At 25.1% G+C, this 26,568-nt stretch overlaps 1 protein-coding gene across 1 annotated transcript in view; it reads right to left on the reverse strand.

The window, feature by feature from the left end:
• Positions 1-1,219: 1,219 nt before the first annotated feature.
• LOC145838887 (uncharacterized) overlaps positions 1,220-26,568 on the reverse strand; it is a 28,320-nt gene continuing 2,971 nt past the window's right edge. Inside the window, exons 3-36 of the mRNA XM_082946507.1 lie at positions 26,100-26,198; positions 25,830-25,946; positions 25,438-25,596; positions 25,152-25,290; positions 24,769-24,833; positions 24,609-24,711; positions 24,461-24,555; positions 24,130-24,274; positions 23,448-23,605; positions 23,069-23,200; positions 22,645-22,758; positions 22,145-22,243; positions 21,815-22,027; positions 21,296-21,394; positions 19,919-20,067; positions 19,390-19,456; positions 18,598-18,690; positions 18,167-18,346; positions 17,804-17,896; positions 17,637-17,744; positions 17,231-17,428; positions 15,276-15,419; positions 15,063-15,190; positions 14,271-14,501; positions 12,657-12,792; positions 12,303-12,464; positions 11,575-11,733; positions 11,077-11,255; positions 10,928-11,018; positions 10,795-10,870; positions 10,269-10,504; positions 8,580-8,715; positions 7,311-7,402; positions 1,220-1,270 (exon numbers count right to left, since the gene is read on the reverse strand). Coding sequence (XP_082802633.1) covers positions 1,220-1,270; positions 7,311-7,402; positions 8,580-8,715; positions 10,269-10,504; positions 10,795-10,870; positions 10,928-11,018; positions 11,077-11,255; positions 11,575-11,733; positions 12,303-12,464; positions 12,657-12,792; positions 14,271-14,501; positions 15,063-15,190; positions 15,276-15,419; positions 17,231-17,428; positions 17,637-17,744; positions 17,804-17,896; positions 18,167-18,346; positions 18,598-18,690; positions 19,390-19,456; positions 19,919-20,067; positions 21,296-21,394; positions 21,815-22,027; positions 22,145-22,243; positions 22,645-22,758; positions 23,069-23,200; positions 23,448-23,605; positions 24,130-24,274; positions 24,461-24,555; positions 24,609-24,711; positions 24,769-24,833; positions 25,152-25,290; positions 25,438-25,596; positions 25,830-25,946; positions 26,100-26,198 — 4,446 coding nt within the window. The remainder of the gene's footprint in view (positions 1,271-7,310; positions 7,403-8,579; positions 8,716-10,268; positions 10,505-10,794; positions 10,871-10,927; positions 11,019-11,076; positions 11,256-11,574; positions 11,734-12,302; positions 12,465-12,656; positions 12,793-14,270; positions 14,502-15,062; positions 15,191-15,275; positions 15,420-17,230; positions 17,429-17,636; positions 17,745-17,803; positions 17,897-18,166; positions 18,347-18,597; positions 18,691-19,389; positions 19,457-19,918; positions 20,068-21,295; positions 21,395-21,814; positions 22,028-22,144; positions 22,244-22,644; positions 22,759-23,068; positions 23,201-23,447; positions 23,606-24,129; positions 24,275-24,460; positions 24,556-24,608; positions 24,712-24,768; positions 24,834-25,151; positions 25,291-25,437; positions 25,597-25,829; positions 25,947-26,099; positions 26,199-26,568) is intronic.

Consider the following 26,568-nt stretch of genomic DNA (forward strand, 5'->3'; position numbering starts at 1 on the left):
AGAGGAAAAAAAACTTTCAAAATAAAATGAAAAGATAATGCTATATAAAACAAAGAGAAAACTAACTTATTTATTATAAGCATATGTTTTAATAAAAAAAATTTTAAAAAGATAATTATCTTTATAACAAAACAACAATAAAAATATCATTAAAAATTAGCTGTTAATGTTATGAACACAACCAACAAAAATTGAACACCAAATTCCTTGTGCTAGAGTCTCGTTTGAACAAGTTTCGTCGTAATGATAGTCGTGATAGTAGTAAGGACCTCTACTGGATTCAGCTTTGTCTGATGGTTTTGAGTTTTGACAACCCTGAGTGACTACAAGGACAGATGCCAATGAAATAATTGCTAAAGTTACAGTTGCTTCAAAAACCTTAAAAAGGTGTGCTTTTAAACAAACAAAAAACTAAAACTTTGGAGATTTTTAAAATCAGTTGTTATATAATTGATAATGAATATAAGCTTTTAACAGAAAAAATCACTTAAAGTAGTTAAGGTATTTGTTTATAAGCTTAAACAAAAGTTGTTACTATATGAAAAAAGAAATAACGTGTATTTTAATTTTTTTTACTAACAGGAGTAAGATAGAAGAAACAGGGCCACTAACACTACATTTTAGTCGCAATTTATAAATTATTCAAATCTTCAATACATATATAATGATTTAGATAGATTCAGAATGAAATTAATACATTTTAACTAAAACTACTTTAAGATTACATATGTAATTTAGAAAATATTTACCGATAGACCAAAGACTACTTTTTTAAATCTCGTTTTGATTTTATCGGTTTCAGACTTGTTTATCCTCGTTGCCTTTTCTTCGGTAAGTGTAACATAATTAACAGGTTCAACATTCATTCTTGCTGTATTGAAGACTAATTTGTATAATCAAAAATATTACTATAAGAAAACATTTTTTTTGAAAAACCATTAAGTAACAACTATAAATACCATATAAAAACTGTTAAATACATAACTTTTTAAATAAAGGTTTGTGTTATAAGAAGTATTCAAATTTTTTGTTCATCTTAACCGTCTACTAAATAAATTAACCTGTGTACTAAAAAAAATTAAGAATATAAAAAAGAATACAAGTTTTCCTACGATACTCTTAAAAATCAACGATAATAAATAGTATTCTAAAAAGACAGTACAAAAAAAAAAGAAAACTGAAAAATCGATAAGTTTAATGCTTAATATTGCTTCCGCAATTAGTTTGGTGCTACTTGCTGACTGGCAAAATTTTCTTTCTTCGATTCAAGCTGTTTGAAGATATTAATAGAATTTAGTAAAGGTAAGTTTGTTGAACGTAAAAATCAATTCTACATTTACAGACTTATAAATTAGTGTAAACAAAGTATTTTTTGATATGTATTTCAGAAAAAAAAATCACCAAGTAAAAATATTTAAAAAACTATTAAGTATTTGCCATAAATTCCATACAAAAATGTAAAACCATAAATTTTAAAGTAAAAATTTGTGTTATATAATTTATTTAACTTTTTTCTTCATCTTCATTCTACTATAACAAACAATCTTATATACAAAGCAAAATAAACCATTTTTTATCTTTATAAAAATATAAAATCTGGTATACATTAAAATTCATTTTTACAGGGTTTAAGTTAAAAAAAAATTGATAATTATTTTGTACAGAACAATAAATATAAAAACTGTTTCATTTTTTTATTTTTTCAAATGAGATAAATTTTAACTATGAATAAGTAAACTAGTATAGTTTTTTTTTTAAACAACTACCAATTAAGAATTTTTAATATTTTTTATAAAACTTCGATATACACAACACGTATGTTAAAATGAAATATTTAAACTAAAAATGTCATAGTAAAAAGTAACTATTTATTTTTGTAATTAGCTCAATAGATTTCAAATGAACAAAAAATTTTATGTATAATTAAATATTATATTTGACACAACAGTTTAACATAACGCAAATATTAAGGGTATTTTGAAGTATTTACATATTACTTATTTACTAAATAGAAGTATTTTTGTCGGAGAGATAAATTTGTGTATTTAATGGTTTAGTTTAAGTTTAAAGTTAATTTAAACTAGAAAACAAGTTTATATTATCAAAGTGTCTTTAATTTAAAAGTATACATTTAAGTAGTTATAAGCTGATTTTCTTATTTCTTATACCTTCTTTGTACACTTTTTGTAATTTAATTTTTTTTACACACGTCATATTTGATTAAGAATTTATAAAATGATAAATAAAATCAGAAATAATTTAAAATGAAATTTATAAATTATGTTTAATAGTCCTACAAACCTTCAACTGTAAAACTTAGCCATTTTTAACTTTTTTCTTTTCTTTTATATAAAATTAACCAAATTTCGAAGAATGTTTCAAAATTATGATATTTTTAGAAAAAAAAACTTCATAGTAAAAAAAGCATTGAAAACTAAATACACAAACTTTATCTACAGATTTATCTATAAGTATTTACTTTTTCTAAATTCGTTTAAGAATATCCTCTAAAATTGTAAACCATATTTAAATCTGAAGTTAAAACAAAAGTAACACGGATCAAAACTTTACTAAGCAATTGATATAAGTTTTATAGATGTTAAAATCTCTATACCAGTGGTCCGCAACGTTTTATAAGTAAAAAAACTAAATTTACTGGAAAAGTATTTTCGCAGACCACATTAAAATGAAAAAGTGGTTTGCGGAGAAAGTAAATTAGAAAATTTTTACTATATAATTATAAATGTGCAAACTAACTATTCTACTTATTACCCGGTTTCAGTAGGAAAAAATTCCGATCTTGTTAAATTTCAATAGAGTATTTAAAATTTTACTAAAAAATAGAAATAAGTATATTCAAATGCAAATATGTAATGAAATAGTCATAAAAAAAACACTTGCGAAAAAAGAGTGTATTTCAAAATTTTAAGTAAAAAAAGCTTAAACTTTTATCGTCTAGATTATTAATTTTTTAGCTTTATGGCACGTGGCTTATATTTATTAGCTTATAGTAAAACAAATAAATAAAGACCAAGCTAAATCAATATTAGTAAAAAAAAGCCTAAATTAAGAATTTTTATTAAAAAAATTGTATTAAGAGTTAAAAAAAGTAGTAAAATACTTTAATCATGTAAATATATACGAAATTTTAGAAGGGCAAGTTGAACTACTATTTTTTTTAGTTTTAATCTACTTAGAAAGTTTACATAAACAAAGAAATTTATGTCTACTTAATGAAAACCTTATTGTTTTTAATTTAAAGTTTATCAAGCCCAGAATACTTGGTTTGTTTTTGTTCATGACAGTGCGTTTAAGTAGTAAATTATTATTTTTAATAACGTAAGAAATGATAAAGATTATATAAGTTTTCGTTTAGTTGCAATATTAATACAATAGAGATCTACGTAGCTATCACTAACTTTGTTTGTTTTAGAACTTGCTGTTGTATATTTAAACGTCCTAGAAGAATATGTTGCGTCATATTATGCAAAAAATTAAACAAAACGATTAATCAAAAGCTAATGAGTATAAAATTCACGAAGTTTGTATTATTTTTTTATCATAATTTATTTAGATCAGTGGTCGTCAAAGTGTGCATCGGTGTATACTAGTGTACACAAAAACTTTTTTTGGGTGCTGGAAATTTTTAGGGTGTAAAAAATTTAAGTTTTTTTGTTATATTTATTTATTCTAAGCGACGTAGTTCAATATTAAAGTTAAATCCAGTCCTGGTGCTTAATTTGACTTTTAATTTATTGACCATTTTACTCATATGTTTATCTTGATATTGAATTTAAAAAATCATTCTTTTAAATAATAACACAATATTTTATCTTTTAAGATCAAAATAATTTATTCGGTAGATCAAATCGAACTCCTGTATAACCTAAAAGTTAAAATTTTTTTAAAGTTTTCAAGTTTGTTTTGTTTATAAAACTATTCCCAATTAAGCTTTAACAGTTTTAAAAACTGTTTTACTGTCTTAGTTTACCATTATAAAACGATTAAAAACTTTTACGTGTTTCGGTATAACTAAATAACAACTCTTAAAAAAATGGGTTTAGCACATTTTTTATGCAAAAATCTATACACTAAAATTTTAATAAGTCTGTATTTAGATAATGAGGGGTGACTCTAAACCGTTTTACTGGAGCCTTGTGCGACCGCTAAGAAAATTTACAATAGTTGCTAATACGATAGTTCATACTTGTCTGAAAAAAATATTAAATTTACTTTAAAGTTTTCGCTACTTTTATGTTCTATAAATTATAATATAGTATTTAACTTTATAATAAAAAAAAAAACTATTTTTTTTCAAAACAGAGTCGCTATAAATTAATTTTAATTTAGCCTAATTGTTTTAAGTTTTTATTCGTTGATCATAGTTCTTCAACACTAGGCTCCTTAAGATCTAAACTTAAATTATAATACTTACCGCTAGATATACGCCATACTTAATTTCTGGATTTTGTTCTACTATATATCATCAAATTGATAAGTAATCTTTATACTTAAAAAACAGTTTTTAAAGAGAGATGCACTGATAAAAACTAATATTTTTCCACAAAAGTTAAAAACTTTAAGTGATTTATATTAACTTGTTCATTTTAGATGATTTCAAAATAACATGTACATTGTACATGCATGTCTGATGGAATTTTTACTTTAAACAAATGCATTTTAAACCAATCATTCTATATAAATTTTAAAAACCATTAGAAATTAAACATAAAATAAAATATTAAAAAAATACTTTAAAATAATTTTGATTCTAATATTTTATACTATGTTTTGAAAGAAATAATAATTTTCAGTTAAAAATATTTTATTAAGTTTTTATTGTTTGGTTTTGTTAAATTTTTTTTGCATCAGCTCATTATGTCTTTAAAACTTTTTTTTATAAACAATGTAAATAAGTCTTAAAATCAAAACAAGCAAAGCCTGTCGGATAAAAAAACTGTTTTTGTGTTCTAAAACTTTATTTAACTGACAAATTTTTGCTGCTAATAAAGAATGGAAAGCTCTACAGAGCTAAACTTAGTTTTGAGATGCCTGAATATTTCGAAATATTTGATTTTATAAAGATGATCATATTTTATTATTAACTAAACGTCGTCACTTTTAAAAAGTAATGCATACCAAAATTAATGTTTTTAATACTTTATAATTGCTTCGTTTGCATTTTTACTTAAGGTGATTAACTTAATAAACACTTCAACTAAATCTTCTACAAAAATAAATATGTAATTAAAAATATATAATTGTATATACAATGCCTAAATAAGGGTAATAAAATTCATTATATATTATATAACATTATGATGATTGTTATATTCAAATAGTATTTTAGTTTGCACTACCCTTAATATAAAGGTTGGAGCCACTCCTGCAAAAAGACAAGCTTTAATATCTTCAAAATTTTTTTAATAAACTTGTGTCTAAGAATGAGTTGTTTTTAGTCAACATGGTAGTTTAAAAAAATGCAATCGTTAATTGAGTTTAATGAGTTTTGTTTAAGCATACTTACTTAAAATCTTAAGGGTTGTTGTTGATTAATTTCATTGTTTAAAGAAACTCTAAACTAATTAAATTTAAACGTTTACTCTTTTTTAATAAAGTTTACAAAAAAATCGAAACAAATGTAAAAAATTTGACAAAAATAAAACTTTTTATAAGTTTTGAAATTATTTTCATAGCAAAACTTATAAAAAATGTTTCACAAACAATTTCAACTTAATTTAACAATTAAAACAGCATAGAAGAAAATTTGGCTATTAGTTTAAATTTGAGTACTTTTATGTTGTTTTTAGTTTGTTTACTTGACTTTCGTACATAGTACTTAAAAGTCTACAAAAACAGTGTCTATATTCTAAAATGTGAAAACGACAAGATTTGAAAAAATGTATCAACAAAAATATTTCATCAATATTTTTTTAATTTAGACTCATACAAATGAGAACTTTCTCAAAAAAAGTGTTGTTTTTAGGAACTTAGGAACTATATTTTTTTCTTTCTTTTAAATAAAACTTTTCTTTAGACTTTTTCTCACTTAAACGAAATCTTCTTGCTCGATGATTATTTTTGTTAGCTTCAGGAACAGTTGCATACACTTGGTGAGTTGCATCAGACGATGTCATAACTACCGTTTCGTCAAATGTAGATCTTCCCTTAAAAAGCGTACCAATAGTTTTAATTAAGTTTATGTAAAGTATGTGTATTAAAAAAAACTTTTACAAATGTTTTGATCAAACGGAAGACATCTTTTAAAACTTAGGTCCTTATAATTTTAAGTTACGTGTATTTTTGAAATAAATGTAAGTTTCCAAAAAACTTACTTCATTAAAAAAACTGTTTAATGGTTATGTGTTAGGCTTATAACAATAAACTTTTTTAAAGGTTTTCATCGTGTGTCTTTATTCTAAAGTTATCTCTATACGTTTATAGAATCAATTTTTATACGTTAAATAGTTAAGCATAACAGTTAGAGGTTTTTACTTAGTGATAAGGAAACAAAAAGTAAAAGTTAATTTGTAACTGCTCTTTGCAGAGATAAGTTTTTCTTAGATTGACGCATAAGTTTCAAAATTTAAAAGAAGTAAGCTGAACTATTAATTTTAACTTACCTTTGCAAAATGTTTTGTAAAATTTTTTTTATATAGTGGTTGTAATTGTAATCAAGTTTTTACAAAAAATTTTAAGTTAAAAAAAAAAAAAAGCTTTTTCTTTCGTGTTAAAAACTATTGTTTATAGAATAAACATTGTTATTTTGGGTATTTTTTCTTCTATGAAGATGAACTAATCGAGATTATTTCAAACAAAATAGTAAGCAATACCATAGTTTGTGGATTTATTGATATATAAATAACGGTCTTAAATTTTTGTTTAAAAACATTAAATACAAGATAAACACAAAAAAAAGTTAGCCTTACTAGGAACATTTAGGGAGTTAATTTAGTTTAAATGTATAACATTAATCACTAGATCTAATAGCTTTATTCAAGACCTTTATTGTGGACAAAGATATGAATTTTTTTCTTATAACTGCCCAGTTTGCAACATTTTCAACTGTAATCATTTCGTTTGTGTATTTAAGTTCTGATTTTTTCAGTCTGCTGTATCTTTCCTAAAGTAAAAATTATTAGATTTTAAAATTTTGAATAGTTAATTACATTGTAGATATATAAACGTTAACAATAAAAGTTTGCATATTATGTGTACGTTTAAAACAAATTAGATCACAAAGTATTGTTAATGTTTGTAGTCTAACTGTAAACTTAGTTTATATATTAAAAACTATTAATTATACATACTTCTGGTCGATTTGATTTTTTTATTGGAATATCGTCAGGATCATTATAATCAGATGAAAATTTCCATTCTAATCCAATATCACATGCTCCACCTAAAAATAGAAATTTATTTAGTTACTCGAATTTTATTCTTTATATTATGTCAGTAAACTAACTTTTTAAACTTTATAATCAAAAATGGTAATTTAGTTTCGTTTAATAAAACTCAACTTATTTTTTTTAAATAAAAGTTTATCAGACTTTGTTTGAATCGATATTTAATGTAAAGTCACATAGTTTTAACGTAACTTTATCTAGAGTATAAGTTTATATATTTCTATAAAACACAAAGTAATTATAAAAATATTTCCATCATGATATTACTTTTGGTTCAATTTCTCTGCTTAAAACTCAGATGGAAATTAAACATAAATAAAAAGATTTGTTTTGGTAGTAAACTATTAAAGGTATAGCTTTTATAAAAATGTTATTAGAAGAGTTTACGCAAAATAAAAGCATACAAATTTTATCTTTGATGAACATAAATAAACTTAAAAAAATAGCTCAAAGTATTTCAAGCTAACATTTTACCAAAGTTTTTGATAAAATATATTTTAGATAAGTTAAGTAAATAAAAAACAGATAAACATACACACTAACAAAAAAAATTTAACTTAAAAACTTGAACGAAAATTTACAGCAATTACAAAATAAACTACAGCTATTATCTGTTTTAGACCTACTTAAAAAAATGTTTTTATATCTATACAGTAATTAACTTATATGTATATATTTAGCTTGTCATATTTAGTTTAGCTTATCATATATTTTAGTAACCTTTGTAAGTTAAATTATGGGAACTACTCAAAAAAAAAGTAAGTTCAGTTTTGTTATAACAATACTTATTATTTTCTAAGTATAAAGAAACTGTTTTTACACCTTAGATATACAGTATAAAAATAAAATTAATTAATTTGTAAAAAATAATTCAAAAGTATAAGTAAAAAATTCTTATAACACAAAATACTCAACTTTAGCTTAAAAACTGTTTTGTATATATAGAGCATACAAAACACTTTTATTTAAAAGTTATATACAGTTTTAAACTATCAATTAATTAAAATGTACTACGATTTAGTTATTAAGTAAAAATAACTCTTGTAGTTTTGAAATCATTACCCTTTCACAGAAAAGTGTTTACTTTTGAAAGTTTAACTAAAAATTCAACGTTGTTAAGCTGTAAGTAATATCATGGAAAGTTTGAACTTAAAAGTTAATAAAAAAACTAACATTTTTCGGTAAAGCAACGTCTAGTAAATTGAAATGCAACTACAAAAAGGTTTATAGGTGGTGGGGACATCTTGTTTCTTTTCATGTTTCTTATCAGTTTTGCACGTCCAAACTTCCATTCGCGATCAGAATGCGTCTTTTGACAAAATATACTTTTTAATTAATTTTTGTTATTTTCAATAAAATTATTGTTAATATAATACCATTTTCTAACATTAGTATAGTTAATATTGATAGATAATATTAGTGGGTAATTGTTTATTAATTGTTACTTTTAAAAATTACCACGTTTAAAATTTCATTTTGGAAGTTTTAATATTTATGAATAAATATTTTTGTAGATAAATTAAGTTTAAGTTTTTTAAGTATTTTTATTTAAGTTTAGTAAATACTTGTTGGTGAGTGATTACTATAAGGTAATGAAAGTAAGTTTAAGGATAAGAAAACTTTAACCATATAACAAGTTTTACTTTGGAGAGTTAAAATTATTTATTTAAAGTTATGTTATAATAAAAATAAAAGAAGTCCTTTTTTTTCATCTTTTTTTTTAAGTTTCTAAAAAATTTTTTTGAGAAAAACTTAAAAAACTAACTTTTAATTATAGAAACTATTGCTGGTAAATTTCTTATAACATTTGTGATTGTGTTTTGAGGATAGATAAAGGTTTTTTTTTACTTCAAAATACAACATTATAATTTACTTGTTTAAGAACAGATTGTTTTTCATAATTTATTAGTATGTAATCTTATATAATGATTTGTTTTAAAAAATGTGTAGTTCTTAATTCGAAGTAACTTTTATATAATTATTTAATTATTAATTTAATTTTTTTATATTTTTTAATTATTTTTTTTATTGTTTTTATTAAATTTAGAAGTATAATCTTTACAATAATTACTATTAATTTTAAAGTTATAGTTTTGTTCTAATGAAATTCGTACTAAATGTACTACAACAAATGTTTATAAAAATACATCTTTAGGAGATATTTTTCAGAGTTTTGTTATTGGTTAAACGTTTATATTAAAAAAGCTTTGCACTCTGAAATCTCGTTTATGTATATGATTAAAATAAAAACTTTTTAATTCAAATTTTTATAGCTCACTTAAAACTGATCATGTCATTAAAAGAATTGAAAGCTTATCACTTACGATATAATTACAAGGACTTAACTTTTACTTTTAACTTGTTTAAAAAAAAGATGTTACTTGATCATTTATATATACATTTATACTACTCGGGCAAAAAAAAAAAGCTAAGCACAAAGAAAGAAAAAGTTTGAAGAAATTTGACGGTTATAGCCCTTGAAGTGTTACATTATCTTTAAAACATAAAACAACACAATTTCGTTTGTTAAAATGACTCGTAAAGAAAAAAAAAACAGTCTATACAGTAGTATCATTATTGAAATTTTTACGATACGTTTCTATCTATATAAAACTTTTGTAGTTAAATGACGCAATCATTTTTTTGTGAACTGTATCTTAAAAGTAAGGTTAGAAAAAATAAATAAATCTTAATACTTAACTAAGATCTGTTTGTGTTAATTTAAAATGTTATGCTCAAGCGTTTTTGTAAATCCGAATAGATATTAAACAGCATCTATGTATAAAAAGTCGATACAAAAACTATACAGAAATTTGCTTTAAGATATTCAAAAAACAAAATTGAATTTATAACTGTTTATACTTGTATTCGTTGGTATGTATCAGACATCATAGCAATTAGCAAGTTTATCAAAACTATTATTGTTATTATGTGGTAAATTCCATACACAGTTTGAACAAGATAAATTGAAATTTTTGGACTTTGCTGTAATGGTGGAAGATCTTGCGGAGCGATCAAACCAAATAGTGCAAAGAACAAAACTTGAAATGCTACAAAAGGATTCATTGGCGGTTTAAGTAACGTCGAGTCACTGTCACCTGTTTATAAAATTGGTCTTATTAAAACTTGTTTTATAAAACTTCGCAAGTTTTTTTAGACAATTTTTTAGTTAACCTACAAGTTTTTATATAATACTTTAATTTAATAAACTTAAAATCTATACTTATAACTATATTAACTTAATGTTTATGTTAATCAGTTATTCTTTACTGAACATGAATATTAATAACAAAAACATTGTACTTTATTAAATCTATAACTAATAAATCTTTAAAAATATATCAATAAATTGTTTTTAATATATCAAAATAAAATAAAAGCCTTAAACCGTAAACGTTAAAGGAATTTTCAGTGTTTTCATAAACTGGTTGATACACTGCTGAGATCCACATTGTAAAAGCAAACTGAAATAGGATAATATTTCATTGTTAGTACGTGAAAAAATTCAATGTTTAACTAACCATAAAAAGCAAAACTATGACACCAAACTTAAACAGATCGAAAAACAAGCCTTCTATGATAATTGACCATGGTCCAAACAAGTAGTGAAAACTGAGCGTTGTAAGTAAAATAAATTTTTATCACATAGTCTATAGAAAAACGAGCCTACCTTAAAAACTCAAGCAACAATGCAAATGAAAACACCATAGCTACGGATAAGAACATGTTTCTCATGTAGATAACATCTTGTCTCGCCTTCGATTCACTCTCACCGTTGTGGGGGAATGCAATTGCTATGATGTGAACAAACATCGCAATTGAGCAGAAAAATAAAATTGAAACTTTTGTCTATTGAGAATACAACAAATAATTTTTAAAATATGATTTTTAGATTCAATCTTTGTTACAATAAAACTTTTATTTTTTAAACGAACATTTATATGAGTAGGAAGGCTTTCATTGTCACTTAAAATAAAAGCAAAAATTAACAAAAATATCTAAAAAGTTTTGCTATGATTAAACACATTAAATTGATTTATTTATACAAATAAGTATTATATAATGAAAATAATTATCGTGCTTTGGTAAATTAATACAACCTTTTAATAAATACGATTAAAGTTTTTGGATAAATTAACTGATTTATTTTTTTATAACATAAATCTACTTTTGAAATTTTTGTTCTCATTGTATGGTTAGTTATTTCATTAACAAGTACACCGGTGACCCACACCATTAATAGCACTTCATTCCAGCTCGGATGTAAGTCTACTTTTTCATAAATAGGTCTAATTGGAACTGACACTGTAACCACGAACAACAACAACTACAAAATTTCGAAATGAGTATATTTGACACTAAATTTTTCGAAATAAAAAAAAACAAAATGTTAAAAAGTTTTTTTTTTATAAACTTGTTCTTTGAAGTTTTGTTTTATGACGGTAATTAAAAATTAAAAAAAGCATTAAATTGCAACTACTATATATTTTTAGAAAAAAATAAGTTGGATCGTTTATTAAATTTACTCACCACTTTTTCGTTCTAAATATAACAGTGATAAAGCATAAATTTTATTCATTAAAATATGTTGACTTTACCTGTATCAGGGTTTTGTAACAAAATCTAAAATTTCAATGAATTACAAAGTACAAACAAATGCTTTCAGTTTTTCCGATAAATGTTTAAGAGTATTTTTTAATGTAGAATTATAACTTTTGGTATCGTAAACATTATGCAATATCGAAATCCTTTAAGTTTATAATTTTTGAAATAAGTAACTCATCTTTAATACTTAACATTTTTTTGTAAAACGAGCTAGTTATCAAATTATATTGATAATAAATTTTTTTTTATATAAATGATCAGTACTTGAAGTATTAAATGTACAAAGCTCACCCAATAGAGATGACTGACGAGGTGAACAACAAATTTGATTATTGGAATTTTGTTGAACCTAAACTTCAGTGGCAAACTAAGAAATATCCAAACTGGTGGACATGCGAGTATCAAAAAGAAAAACAATGTAAATTTTAAGTCTGACCATAATAGACCTCCAGCCTATTTTTTATTAATAAATTAAAAAAAAGCTTTCCGTTTAATACAATAAACAAAAATAGAATATTAAAGTTCTTAAGTTTCAAATAAAAGAAGTCAAGAAGTTTTATTCTTTTGTCATTATTCTAATCGTTTTTTTTAAGTTAACACACTTTTAACTTGTTTGAAACTTTTATTCATTATATATTTACCAACCCACAACTCTGAAAGATACTCTTGTACTTCTGGAGAGGCAATAACGTCTTTTTGTTCAAACTGAATTAAACTGTCCAGAAAAGCTTTCGAAGTGTAATCTTTTGCTCTTAGAATTTCATTAGCTCCTTGTTCACCACTAAGTTAACAACGATTTGTAACCATTATAGGTATACTTTTAGTTTTTTTATTTCAAATGATTTAGATCGATAGATGGATGGTTTAAGGCTACATGCGACTGTCATAAAAATTACTTTAAACGTAGTAGTAAGTTATCAAAAAGTAAAATATGGTTTAAACTACTGAACGCCTTCTGGATCCACGCTAATAAAACAAATTTCTATTTCGTGATTCATTTAAAGTTAAACAGCTTGTGAACTAAAAATATTATTTGATTTAACACAAACAAGTCAAACATAAGTACTTTAGGCTACAATCATGATTTTATGCTGAATATTGTAAAAATGAGTTTAATCTAAACGAAACTAGGTTGCTCTTGAAGAGTGCGTTGAAAACCTAAGTTAGATATCTTATAAATATCATAGAAACGTAATAATTTTTATCTAAAGACTTTAGAAAGCAATTTGCATTTTAAATCTAAGACTTTTTTTTCGACCACTTTGTTATTTGCGTAGAACTTTCAGTGAATGAGTTTATGCTTTAAATAGTTAATTATTATAGTTGTGTTACACTTTTTTACTTCTATCAAATTTAACTTGTAGTTTGTTATGCTAAATGTGTTTGAATTTTTTCTAATTGGTTAAAATACTAATTCATTTTACTGCAGCTGTTTTTAACCAATATATTAAAAACTAATGAACGTGTAGAAAAGTAAGGTTTATATTATTTTTGTTGAATAAAACATGGGTCTAAATAGTAAGTTCTTAGTTTTTAATTGATAGCTACACAAGTATATTGGCATGCGAAATACTTATAAAGTTTGCTAACCGTAGAAAAAAATATTTTAAGTACTTATAAAATTTTAGTCTACTTGAAATTTTTCAAAATCATAACTAATTTAATTACAGAAAAATTGTATTACTAATTCAAAACAGACTAAAAAACTTATAAAGAAGCTCAACTTATTTTTTATCTATTAAAATTTTAGATCCTAATACCTATGTTTTAAACATGCAGAAATAAAAATAGCACAATTTAGAATAGTCTAACTTTTATAACTTTACTTTTAGTTAGTTAGAACACAACTATTTTAAAACAATTTATAGATTTACTTACACTATTTTTTACAGTTAAGATTAGATCAAAGCGGAGTTTATTTTAAAAACTACATTGTTTAAAAGTTTAGCATGTACGCCTGACTTTTATATAAAAAAATATAGTAAATTAGTTTTATTAAACGTAAAATAACTAAGTTAATAAATGTATTGTTTTTTTATACATGTGCTTTAAAACTAATTTTTTGATAAAAAAAAATCTAATAATGAAACAAAAGTTTTTTTTCATTAAAATTCGAAAAATCATTAAAACTGAATGTATGTTTCGAGGTTACTTCAGATTTTATTGTTAGTATTCAAGCATCATACATTACTTTAACATGAAAAAAAAGATATTATGAGATCATTATTGAAAAACGGAAAATGCTTTAGTAAATAAAACCTGCAAATTTTAAGAAGATCAACACAGGTAGTTTCGCAATATCGACCACACTCGACTAAGCTGATACTGTGCTCTTTATATTTTGTGCTAGTTATATTAAATGCCCTTGATAATTTTGCTGCTGTATAAATTGGTGCGGGCGAAGCCATTACAAATTCATCTAGTATAACCAAGTTGTCTTGCTTGAGGTCCAAGGCAATATTTCTACTCTTGTATTCTTCAGACAAAACTCTAGAAATACGCTTATTTGAAGTGTATAATGTTGTTAGCTTTCATGGTTTTAAGGTTTAAACTAAAAGTATAATCTTTATGGTAGTGTAACTAGCTCAAAAGTATTTAAAAGCAGTCTCAATAGTAAATATTTTTTAATTTTAAAAAGTTTTGTTGATAAAAAATACCTAAAATTTATAATGTATTAAAGATCACATGTTTAAGGAGTTAGATCCGTACAAGCTAGAATCATCAGTAAATCAAAACAACCATTTTATTTGTAAAACTTTATTGCACCTTTGACGTTTCTTAAACTATATAAAAACACAAACAGTTCTACGAAGTTTAATAAATATTATATTAAAAAGTATTCATAAAATGTTGTGTAAGTATAAAATTACAAGGTAGAAAAGACGTGCTTATACGTAAAATTTATGTTTGTGCCAAATATTGTATTTAGAAATATTTAACTAAGATGATTAACTTTATTATCGTAAACACACAAGCAATTTAAAACATTACTTAAACTTTTGCTAAAGCTAAGTAGACATTTATTTGATATATAGGAAAGTAAGAACCTACCCGATGTTTTCCGTAACTTTTTGCGACGGAGCTGTTTTAGCAAGTGTCATTAAGTTAAAAACAAAACTTTTATCGTCAACAAGCTTTTCAGAGTCGTGGTCATGTTTCAGCAAGTACTTTACAATATCCTTCAAACATAAAGAAGTTTTTAATTACGAACTTTTTCAAATTTCTATGCTACTTATCTTACCACTTGTGAAAAAAAAAACTAACACCGTGTCCGTTTGAAGCTGCAAATTGAATTGGAGTTTTTTTGTCCTTGTTATACGCCAAACTATCGGCACCAGCATTTAGTAAAACTTTTACAATTTTTAATGAGCCAACTTTTGCAGCATGATGTAACGGTGTCATTCCTACCTAAAATTGTCAAATTCCAACTTAGTGAAATTACTAATTATCTCTTTTTTAAATAAAAAAGTATGTAATTTCTGCTTGTTTTTTTTTCTTTTTTACTTCTGTATATAAAACCGTAACATAATAGATTAATTGTTTAAAAGTATACTTTAAAAAGACTATGCTGTATTTACTCAAGCGCGAAATTATTAACTTAAAACAAACAAAAGTTTATAAGCTTCAGTGCTCAATTGGCATAACAACTATTAGTATTTTGACAACTCTGGTTTAGACTCTAGACCACTGTTTTTTAACTAACGGTCTACTTTGCACCATTTTTCAATAACTTTATATCTGCAGTAACGGATCATAATACACACTTAGTTATTTAAAAGGACCTCAAGTTTTTAACTCTACTTTTTCCAAGCATATAATCGTCAACAGTAGTAATAAAATAGAAAATTATTACACACGATCAACAAAATCCTGTATCCTGTTTTTACACGCACAATAAAAAAAACATTAGTGGTAATGTTTGGTGAAATTTGACTGTCATAGAATTGTTCTAATTTTGTATGATGACTGTAAAGTTGTGAAAAAAAAATTTAAACTTTTTTAACAATGTATCTTTAAGAAATGTTTTTGTTTTGCTTCTTCATTTAACTTCTGGTCTTTAAGAAATACTAACTTATAAGCGTACACAAGGGCTTTGTCTAGGATTTTAAAGTGAGGTAACACAAGCTTTTTTCTCTTAAGTTTAGACGATTAAGAGTATTTTTTATAGTATATTCAAATAAAACACTTTAGAAAATTAAGTAAGTGGCTTTTATTTTGTCATACCATTTGTAAATAATAATGTAAATAAAATTTAAGTTTCATATAATTAATAGCAAAACATTTGACGTAACCTTTTTTCTTAATTAAAAAAAAAGTTTTTCTTCAAATAGAAGCTTTAAAAAACAAATGTTTTTAATTTCTTAAACATATACAAACATTTTGATAATTAAGTTACTCTGTTAAAAGATGGCAAAAATTTTAAGAAGTGATAATAAAAACTGTAGCAAATGTTTATTAACTATTAACATCTTTAAATCATTATTATAGTATTGTTTAAATTTTTTATCAATAATCGGTTCTTTTATTCCTTTACATTTAAATATATCAGTTTAAATATTTTTTTAGTTTTAATTTCTTTTAATTTAATGATATAAGTTGGAACGTCTATGTAAAAAGCGTTCTAGCTTAAGCTCTAGATAAAAGTGTTCCTCACATAAACTTTTGTTCTACAAGTAACAGTTTCTAAAAAAAAAAGTGCATGATTACGCATCATGCTAGCATTTTCTACTCAAAATTTCAAGTAGTTTAGTAAGAGTTTCCTTTCACGATTACGCTATTAAAGTGTTTAAATTGATGGTGACGTCACAATGTAATTTAAATTAACAATCTCTTACAGCTGATTACAAGCTGAGCACTAGCAAATAATAAAACTGTAAAGATTTCTAAAGTTTGTAAATTCAATATTCATTGTTAAAAAATTTAATAAAAAAGTACAAGCAAATGTCTAAACACGCTCCTGGTACAAAACATAAGTTTTTTTTCGAGAAATGGCGCACTGCAATATTTGGTAGTTCAAACATTAAGGTAGCAGTTCAAATTTATTTCCCAGATAAATTACCAAAAGCTCCTAAAAAAAAATATCCCTTGCTTTTGTTTTGATCTCATACCGCACCCTATCACTTTAAAAAATTGTAATTTTGCAGGCACTACTTTATTTTCTATGCTTGCTTAAATATTGAGCACGTAATAGTCAAAAGTACAAAACAACTTATATTTACATCATCAACACAATCAATTTCAGAACCAAGGCTGAGCAACAGTGTAACTATGTTAACGTGTGAGTTTATGACGGCATAGTGAATACAGCATCTTTTCCTTGCGTCTTCAAACTTTATTTGCTGTATAGACTTTGATAATAGAAGTTCAACCACACCAACGAAGCCTCCAGCTGATGCTAAATGCAATGGTATCACTTTCTAATAAAAAAATTAAATTTTTTTTATTTTACTGAAGGCAAACACTAAACAAAATTTTATTTTAAAAAGTTTAAAGCAAAATAGGTAATACAATTAAATAGTACAATTATCAAAATAATAGATATATGTCAGTAATTCTAGTTTTATATCAAATAAAAACCTCGAAGTTAGCTAATACAAAAACAAATAAAAACATAGTACATTTAACCTGCGTAGTAGATTTGTTATAAACGCTGACATTAGGGTAGTTTAGAATCATTCCAACTAAGTTTACGTGTCCTGAAAAAGCTGCCAAGTGCAAAGGTGTAAAACCCCACTGTAAAAAAAAAGTTCATAACATCGGCCAAATAAATTTAATTTTAGTTCGTAACTAACATCTATTGGAGTTTTAGTATCAATTTGTATGCCAGGTGGTTTGCTAATCACGTTTGCCCCTAACTTCATTAACATTTCTTTTGAAAATTCTCTCTGGTGTAACTAGATTTATTTAAGATGCATAAAAAAACAAAACAAAACTTCAATTTTTTAGTGTCTACTAATTATTTTTTTTTAACCACTAAGTTACTATGTTTGAAGTACAATAAAAACTAAAACTTTTAACGTTAATAACCAGAAAATAACTAAAACTAAGAGCTGAATTAAATCGAAATTTTCAACACTTATAACTATAAGCTTGTATTTTTAAACTCAAATCATATTACTTTATACCGTTGCGTATAAACATAAACACATCATTACCTTTCCTGTTTTTGCACTAATATGTAAAACATTAAGGCCAGTTTTTGAACTAAAACTTTTCCATACATCATTTAAACTTTTTCCTGTGTTTTTAAAAATAACTGCATGATTACTGTTTATAGCTTCAATCATTTTAGTTTGTCCTGATTTTGCAGCTAAATGCATTGTGTTTAGTCCATTCTAAAAACATTAACTATTATGTCTATTTATTTCTAAATTATGTTTATAGTAACCTGTGTTGCTTCTAACATTCTTAAACTACTTATTTTTTGTTTAATAAACCAAAGTAAGGAAAAAATTGTAAGATAAGCTATTGTAAAATATAAATATATTTATAATAACTTGATAAAGTTGTTTAAAAGTAAAAGTTTAGTATTAAGTATATAAACAATTTAAAATTCATTAATGCAATAAGACAGTAAGTAAATTACAGCATCTTCATAGAATGGGTCTGCTCCATGTTGAATAAGTGATTTAACAATTGAAATATGACCTTTACTTGTTGCTATGTGTAAAGCAGTTGACTCAGTGACCTACCGGTAAAACTTCAGATATAACGCAATACTATCATTAAATAATATTTAACTTACGTTATATATAATGTGTTTTTACAAAACTTCTATACATTAGTTTTAATTAAATATACAACCTATACTAAAAACGTAATCAAATAATAAAATATAAACACTTTAGTATCTTAAACAAAAGGTAAGTTGTAATAAACAACATTCTGCTGTCTTTAATGAATAGTTACATACTATTTTACGAGTAGTTTCGTTTAATATAGCAAATAACTTAAAGTAGTAGAATATGTAAATTATAAGTGTACATAAAATAGTGTTACATAAGTTAATAAGTTTAAAAAATAACCTTTTATTAATATAATTTACTATTACATGTTAAAAACCAAATGTTTTATATTTTTTGCTCGTTTAACTCTCTAGTTTTTAATCTGTTTGAGCTACTAAAGTGCACTAATATTTCTTGACACAGGATAAACTAAAAGGGTTAAGTAGTTATACACTTTAGTGTTTGTTTAAAACTAAAAATATTAAATTTTGCGCAAAAAATTATTTACTACTTATAAATAGTAGTTTATATATAATCTACTATGAAAAATTTAGACGATAGATTTATTAGTTTATATATTATGACTATATTATGACTTCATTAGTTTATTTTTTAATTAAGTCATCAATTGATAAACAATTAAACTAACTTACCGAACTTGTCGAGTTTAAAATAGTTGACTTGTATTCGGATTCTAACAATATATTGATAACATTTAGACTACCTGATAAAATATTTTAACTATTTAAATTTATCTTAACTTTAATTTCAAAAAATCTTTATTTTATATGTAGCCAGTATTTATTTCGGCCATCATCAACGAAGTTGAGATGTTTTATGCAATCGATGATAAACAATGAACTTTACCGCAAGATCAACAACAACAGCATCCGAGACAATCCTACAACCGGTTTCGTCCTTATTAGTTGTTCATCCTTATTATTGTTCCTAATAAGGACGAAACCGGTCGTAGGATTGTCTCGGATGCTGTTGTTGTTGATCTTGCGGTAAAGCTCATTGTTTATTATTTTATACATAGATCATTTGAGTAATAGCTCCAATAAATAAACAGAATAAATTCTATTTTATCGATTTTATTAACAATAAAGTTTTAATTACATCATCGGAACATTATTCAGCTTCAAATTTTTATTACATTTATATTTTATTTTGTATATACACTAAATGTTACCGTAATGAGCAGCAGTATGAGCGCATGTCCAACCGCTTTTGTTGGCAATAGTCACTAAATCACTTCTAAACTGCAGAAAAAGCTGTACCACATTAGAATGATCATTTACTGCAGCTAGGTGAAGAGCTGTTTCTCCCGCCTTTTGTAGTTACATTAGGTTAAAAAAGAACTTAACTATGATGAACTATTTTTTATATACAATTTTAAAAATTACTTAAAGATTTATTCAAAAATTATTTAATGTTTTATTAATTAAACAAATGTTTTTAAACTTAATTTCATGTTAAGGAACTTTTACAAAGCTGATTTTTAACAAATTTATAAACTTGAACAACTTTTTTTAAGTAGCACAAGTCGTTTACTAGTTTAGAAATAGATGACCTGAAAATACTTTTAAAACATAATAGGCTTTAAAAACGAGAAGGCTCAGTACAAACTTAGTACAAACGTTTTAATGTAAAATTTTAATTTCTTTCGCTTCCTGGCTTTTGGTTTTCCTAAAAAGTATTCGTTTATTTTTAAATAAATACATCAAATTAAAAGTCAGTTTAAATGTTTTTTCAAACACTTAAAATTTTGATGTTTTATTTGTATAGAAAAAAACATCAAGTGTTTTAGAAAGAAGTATAGATGTAGAGTACATAAAAAAGAGTTAAAATATATTCAAAAAACATGAAAACAAGTATGAGATTACTAAATAATAGCCTGAGTTTAAAAATCTTCAAGTAAACTAAGTTCAGTTGTCTCACTGTGGTAGTAACTACAGGGGAATACGCCTAAAAGTTAGATGTGATGTAAGTCGAATTTCTTAGTTCATAGCTTTAAATAAACCGCCAGCTTAACCGCATTCCATAAAAAAGTTTTCTGCGGGCCGCAGTTGTTTAAAATAATTGTAGAAATGAATAAAAGAGACTATTTTAAGCAACGAATTTGATGAAATATGCCTTAGTTACTTCAAAGTAAGAAACTACGAGTCTAGTTGTAAGGTTTTACTACAAAAACCTTAACTTTGTTCTTTTAGAAAAACCTGAATTTAAAAGTACACCACGTGCCATTGTCTGCCGACCCCTGTTTAAATTGTTAGTTTATATCAAATCAGAAATTATGAAAAGTTCAAGTATATTTTACGAGAATTTTGTCTTTTAGTAAGGTTTATTTAAAAATATTTTGTTTTAATGAACTTTAGTTTCATTTTATTTTACTAAGTTATTGTACTGATGAGCCTAGGTTAAAAACTCTTTATATCAAACTTATTAGTTGTGCAATGTTCTGTAGTAATTAAGATATTTTTTACAAAATACAATGGATATTTCAATCAAAAGTTTTGTGAGTATTATTTTCCATGAAATGTAACAATTGAAGCTAACCATATCAAGTGCTTCTACCTTGGAACCAGCTTTCAAAAGTTCTTTACAAACATCATACATTCCGCTCTCTGCAGCTTTGTGTAACGAAGTTTTCATATCCTTTAGTTAAAGTAAATTTAATTTTAATTCCTAAGTCTATAAAGTACGCACCTTGTGCCAAGGTAAAATTTCGTGCTTTATTTCAGATTATTTGAAATGCGTACTTGACAGTTTTGAGAAAATTTTACCCATTTCATACCATAAAAATACCTAGTATATTTATTTTGAATAAAAATGTGATCTATTTTTGTTTATTTTTAAAGTTACTAAGTTTTTTTCAAAATATAATTGTGTTGTACTTGCATTATTCATACGTTGATTGTTTAAATTTGTTTAATAAAATATCATACTTTTTAACTTTTCAAAAACACAATTTGATCCCACTCATATTCGATATTTAGTACGTATACGCAAGTGCGTACCTCTTAAGTTGACAATACGATTAATATAATTATTTTTGGAAAAAAACAAAGAACTTACTAAGCTTATACTATTAATGAGGCTTTGTTTTTCAGTTTTTGAAAAAGTAAAGAGTTGTTCCACGACATTATGGTATCCGTTTTGCGCTGCAAGATGCAACGGTGTCAAACCGAGCTTTGTTTTGGCATTTATAAATGCGTTTTTAATTATCAGCTTTGCAACTATGTGTTTTCTTCCATTTTCTGCCGCTATATGTAAAGCAGATTTTCCCTCCTAAGTTATCGAAAACTAAACTACTTAAGTGTTCACAAATTATAAAAGATATATTATAACGTGTAAAGTTGTAAATTTTGAAATCATATTTTGTAGAAGTATTATTAGATAAAATACCTCATCAAAGACGTCTACACGCGCACCTGATTCTAGAATTAAGTTCACACAATCAACATGACCTTTTTCACAAGCATACGATAAAGGAGTCAATCCATTCTGAAAATATAAACTTATTAAACATAAGTGTAGCCCTTATTTTTGCTGTAAATTTAATATTTTACGATAAAATGTATGAACTGGCTTAAAATCAAAAATATATTTGAAAAATTCGTATATTATTTTGTGCTTCGTTGATTATCTAATGGTTGAAACGAGTTTTAGGAGAACTAAAGCAGATAAAAATCCAAGTAGCTTGAGTATAAACTACTGATTTTAAAACGTTTTAACTAGTTTATTTTACTTTACTTGATTTTTATGTGTTTTTATATATTATTTTAATTTCAAACATAAGAAACTAAAGTGAAGGCTTTTCAACAAAAATTTTGTATATGTTTGATGGAATTTTGTAAAAGTGTGCTAAAAATAGTCAGTTTATTAAGTGCATTATGTGTACTTACAATTGACTGTTTGTTGATAATTCTTGGAACAAACTCAGATTTGTCTATACTTTCGAGTATTTTTCTTAAAACACGAGTGTTTCCTGACTTTGCACAATAATGCAAACACGACTCCTGTATAAACAATTAATTCAAATAAACTTTCTTCTGATCAATAACTTTAAGACTTTCACTGAAAACCTTTGTTTCAAGCGTTGAATTGTTTGTGTTTGCACCATATTGAAAGAGTAAGTCCACTATTCTTTCGTCTTCTCCCTTAAAATTGTGTTGTGAAGCTTTTATCACTGATGCTACATGTAAACAAGTTTCTCCAGCCTATAAAAAGTATGTCTTTGTTTTTCATAGAACAGTTATTAAAAATTAAATAGCGTTTTATAGTTATTTTTTTATTTAAAAATTATTTAGATAAAACGTGAGATCTCACCAAGTTTACTTTGTTCACAAAACTATAAGCTGACAATTGATCTTGATAGTTTTTTTTGATATATTTTAGAACACATTTTGCTATTTCATAGTTGCAGCTTCTAACAGCAATGTGCAAAATAGTGTCATCTGACTAAAAATATAAATATTTATATTAGACTCAAAACAACAGTTGTTTGATTACATAACAAATCGAATAATAACTCGTTGTTGTTTATCTAATTTTTTTTATTAACAATGAACTATATAAAACAAAAACGAGTATAAATACAAATATACTAAAATGAGCTAATTGTTACATAATTCTACATAGATGATTGAATTAAACTTTTTTAAAGTTTAATATTTTAGAACTTTTTTCAACAATGTTATCGTAATACTTGCGAAAGTGTTGTGCAATCAGCCCCTTCCCTGAGTAGTAGCTTAAATGTTGATAGACACCCACTGCTGGCAGCTAAATGAAGCGCTGTTTTTCCATCTTTCCTTTTAAAATCTACTTCGGCTCCCGATAGTATAAGAATTTCTGCCACTTTATTTCCTAACAATTTGACACATTATATGAGTGTTCAGCTTATATGACATCAATACGATTGTAAACACAACTATTCAAATTCGGACAATTCAAATTTGGACAGTTCAAAATCTTCAAAAAATATTTGAAGGGCCACAACTCAAAAGTAATGCATATTTAAACAAAATTATATATATGTAGGTACTATAAATATCTACAAGTCATTTTTCTGTTTTTTACAAAACTTTGAATATTTTTGAGATATAACTCGAATAAGTTTTAAAATATATATTTTTTTAGTAGTTTATAAACATCTCAAAACAAATTAAGAATTTTGCAAAAAAGAAAAATTGCATGTATTTATTAATATGACCTACATGCGCAATTAAAAAAAAAACATATTACTTTTTGAGATATGGTTTCTTAAATAAAATTTAAAGAGTTTGAAATGTCCGAATTTGGATTGCCATATAACCTATACAACTTTAAAAGCTTTAGCAAGTTATAGTTAGTTGAATTAAAATAAGCTAGAAAACTTTATGCTTGTTTACCGTTTTTAGCTTGTGCAGATAAATGAAGAGGTGTTTCTTTCATTTTACCTCCTACAACATCTACTGGAATTCCAAACCCAAGAATAACATCTACAACTTTGCTTCTTGTATTAAGTGCTGCTAAGTGTAATGCAGTATAGTCTTCCTAAAACACAAGAATTTAGTATAAATTCATTTTTTCCTCAAAACGAGAAAAAAATATTTGATTTAAATTAAAGTCTGAAGATCATTTAATGTTCGTCAAAAATGTATTAAATAGGAATATATAGGCTAGAAGTTTTTAACCTTGAATTTCATAAAACAAATGTGTTAGATCAAAAAAAAATCTTACTTTTGTACGAGCTAAAACGTTCGCTCCTTTTTTTAGCAACATTAAAACAATGGTGTCTAATCCACTTTTGGAAGCAGCATGCAAACTGACTTCACCTTAAAAGTAAATATTTCATTCCTAATATTTTACACTTTTAGATAAACCTTACCGTCTTTGTTTGGAACATGAAAAAGCATTCCTTTTCGCATGTAGGCTTGGGCTGTTTCAAGATGGCCTTTACCAAGTGCTACGTGAATTAGCGTACTACCGTCCTTTAAATATGCAACAATTGTTATTCAAAAATGTTAATACAAAGCTTATTAAAATACCTTGTCACGACATTGAGCAGCGTCAGGAAACTTGTTAAGAAGATATTCTACTAATTTAGTGTGACCTGTAAAAGAAGGAAAAATAACAAAAAATGACAATCAGATTTTATAAAGCATCATACATATTTATAAAAACCTAAATTTGGTATAGTTACTCATTTTGCGTTTTAGAGTTATACTTAATTTAGAATAAAATTACAGCATAGAAAAAAACACGAAATAAAATATGCTTGCAAGTTTATTATAGGGTAGCCAACCTTACTCTTTAAAGTTGAACATACAGTAAACAATATGTTTGTGTAAAAAATGTATAAAGTACATTAACAAACATATACTTACAATTCTGAGGTGTATTCTACAACTTAAAGTTTTTATTTGCATACCTTTAATTGTTGCACAATATAACGGTGAATTAGGTTGCTGGGTAAAGACTTCATTGTTTGATAAACGTTGACATAAGCATTCTAACATTTGTAAATCTCCATTACTAGCAGCAATATGAACTGGAGTTTCACCATTTTTCTAAAAAAAAAATAGTTAATAAAAAAAAGACTATATAATTTATTAAACACGGAATTTTTTAATGAAAAACAATACTAGTTATGTTAAAAAAGTATTACTTACGTTGTATGTACTAGGAAGAGCTCCTTTGCCAAGTAAAAATCTAACCAGTTCAAAACTATTTTTCTCAACTACAATATGAAGCGGGTAGTTTCCTGTTTTGATGTTTGGACGTAACAATTGTTCTTCACACCGAGACTTGAGAAGCTCCCTACAAGCACCGTGGTTGTTACTCTCAACGGCAAGAAGTAGAGCTGAGTTTCCATCCTTAAATAATGGAAACTTTTTAAAACATATTAACTATATATTTTTAATAAACTTAAATTTAAACTATTTAGTACTAACTAAAATTTAAATTACTGAAAAAAATTCTTATTTTAGTCTATCTTTATTATTATAAATTTTAAAACATAAGCTACATAAATTTTATAAACTGAGCTTTTGTTTGTATTTTATGTTTGTTAGCTTGAGCTAATGAAAATAAGGAAAGTAAGGGCAACTTTGTCTGGTTCAGTTATGAGACGTTTTGGTGTTGCCCTAATAACAGCTTGTGATGCACTCACTACATTGTTACCGTTCCTCGCACATACCATATGTAGTGGTAACTGGTTCTTTGGCTGTTTATTTTTTATAGTTTTATTTTCTAAAAATTTCTAAAACTTTAAGATAAAATATAAAGTTCTATTTTATAGTAATAAAATTTTTCTCTTAACTGTCTATAATTTGTTATCTACATTAAATAATACATAATATATTTGTAAAATTCTTACTCCAGCCCTTTTTTTCATATCAGCTTTTGCATTAACAAGAAAGCTAATTACTTCTTCTTTTGCTGATGCGGCAGCAAAGTGAATAGCAGTTTGACCATCCTGTTTGATTGTATGTAGTAAATGTAACTCTAGCTTTGTTCGCTAAAGTTTTATATATAATAACTTTTTTAAAATAACAAAATTATTTATTTTATAAAAATAAAAATCGTTTTAAATCATGAATTGATATAACTTATTACTTTTCTCTGTCGAGTTTAACAAAGAAGTTGAATGAAATTATAGTTTGTATTTTAAGCATTTAATACTTACTAGTTTATAACTCTAATTGTTTTGGAACATGGAAACCTCATAATTTTAAAAATCCAGGTATTTAAAAATATACTAATATGCTACAGCTGTTGTAGACGTAGGCATAAATCTCTACCTTGTCAGAGTAGTAAACTGTGGACAGATATGCCTATCTACTTAA

Source organism: Thalia democratica, chromosome 6, assembly GCF_965202585.1.
Source record: "Thalia democratica chromosome 6, ktThaDemo2.hap1.1, whole genome shotgun sequence".
NCBI classification, from domain to species: domain Eukaryota; kingdom Metazoa; phylum Chordata; class Thaliacea; order Salpida; family Salpidae; genus Thalia; species Thalia democratica.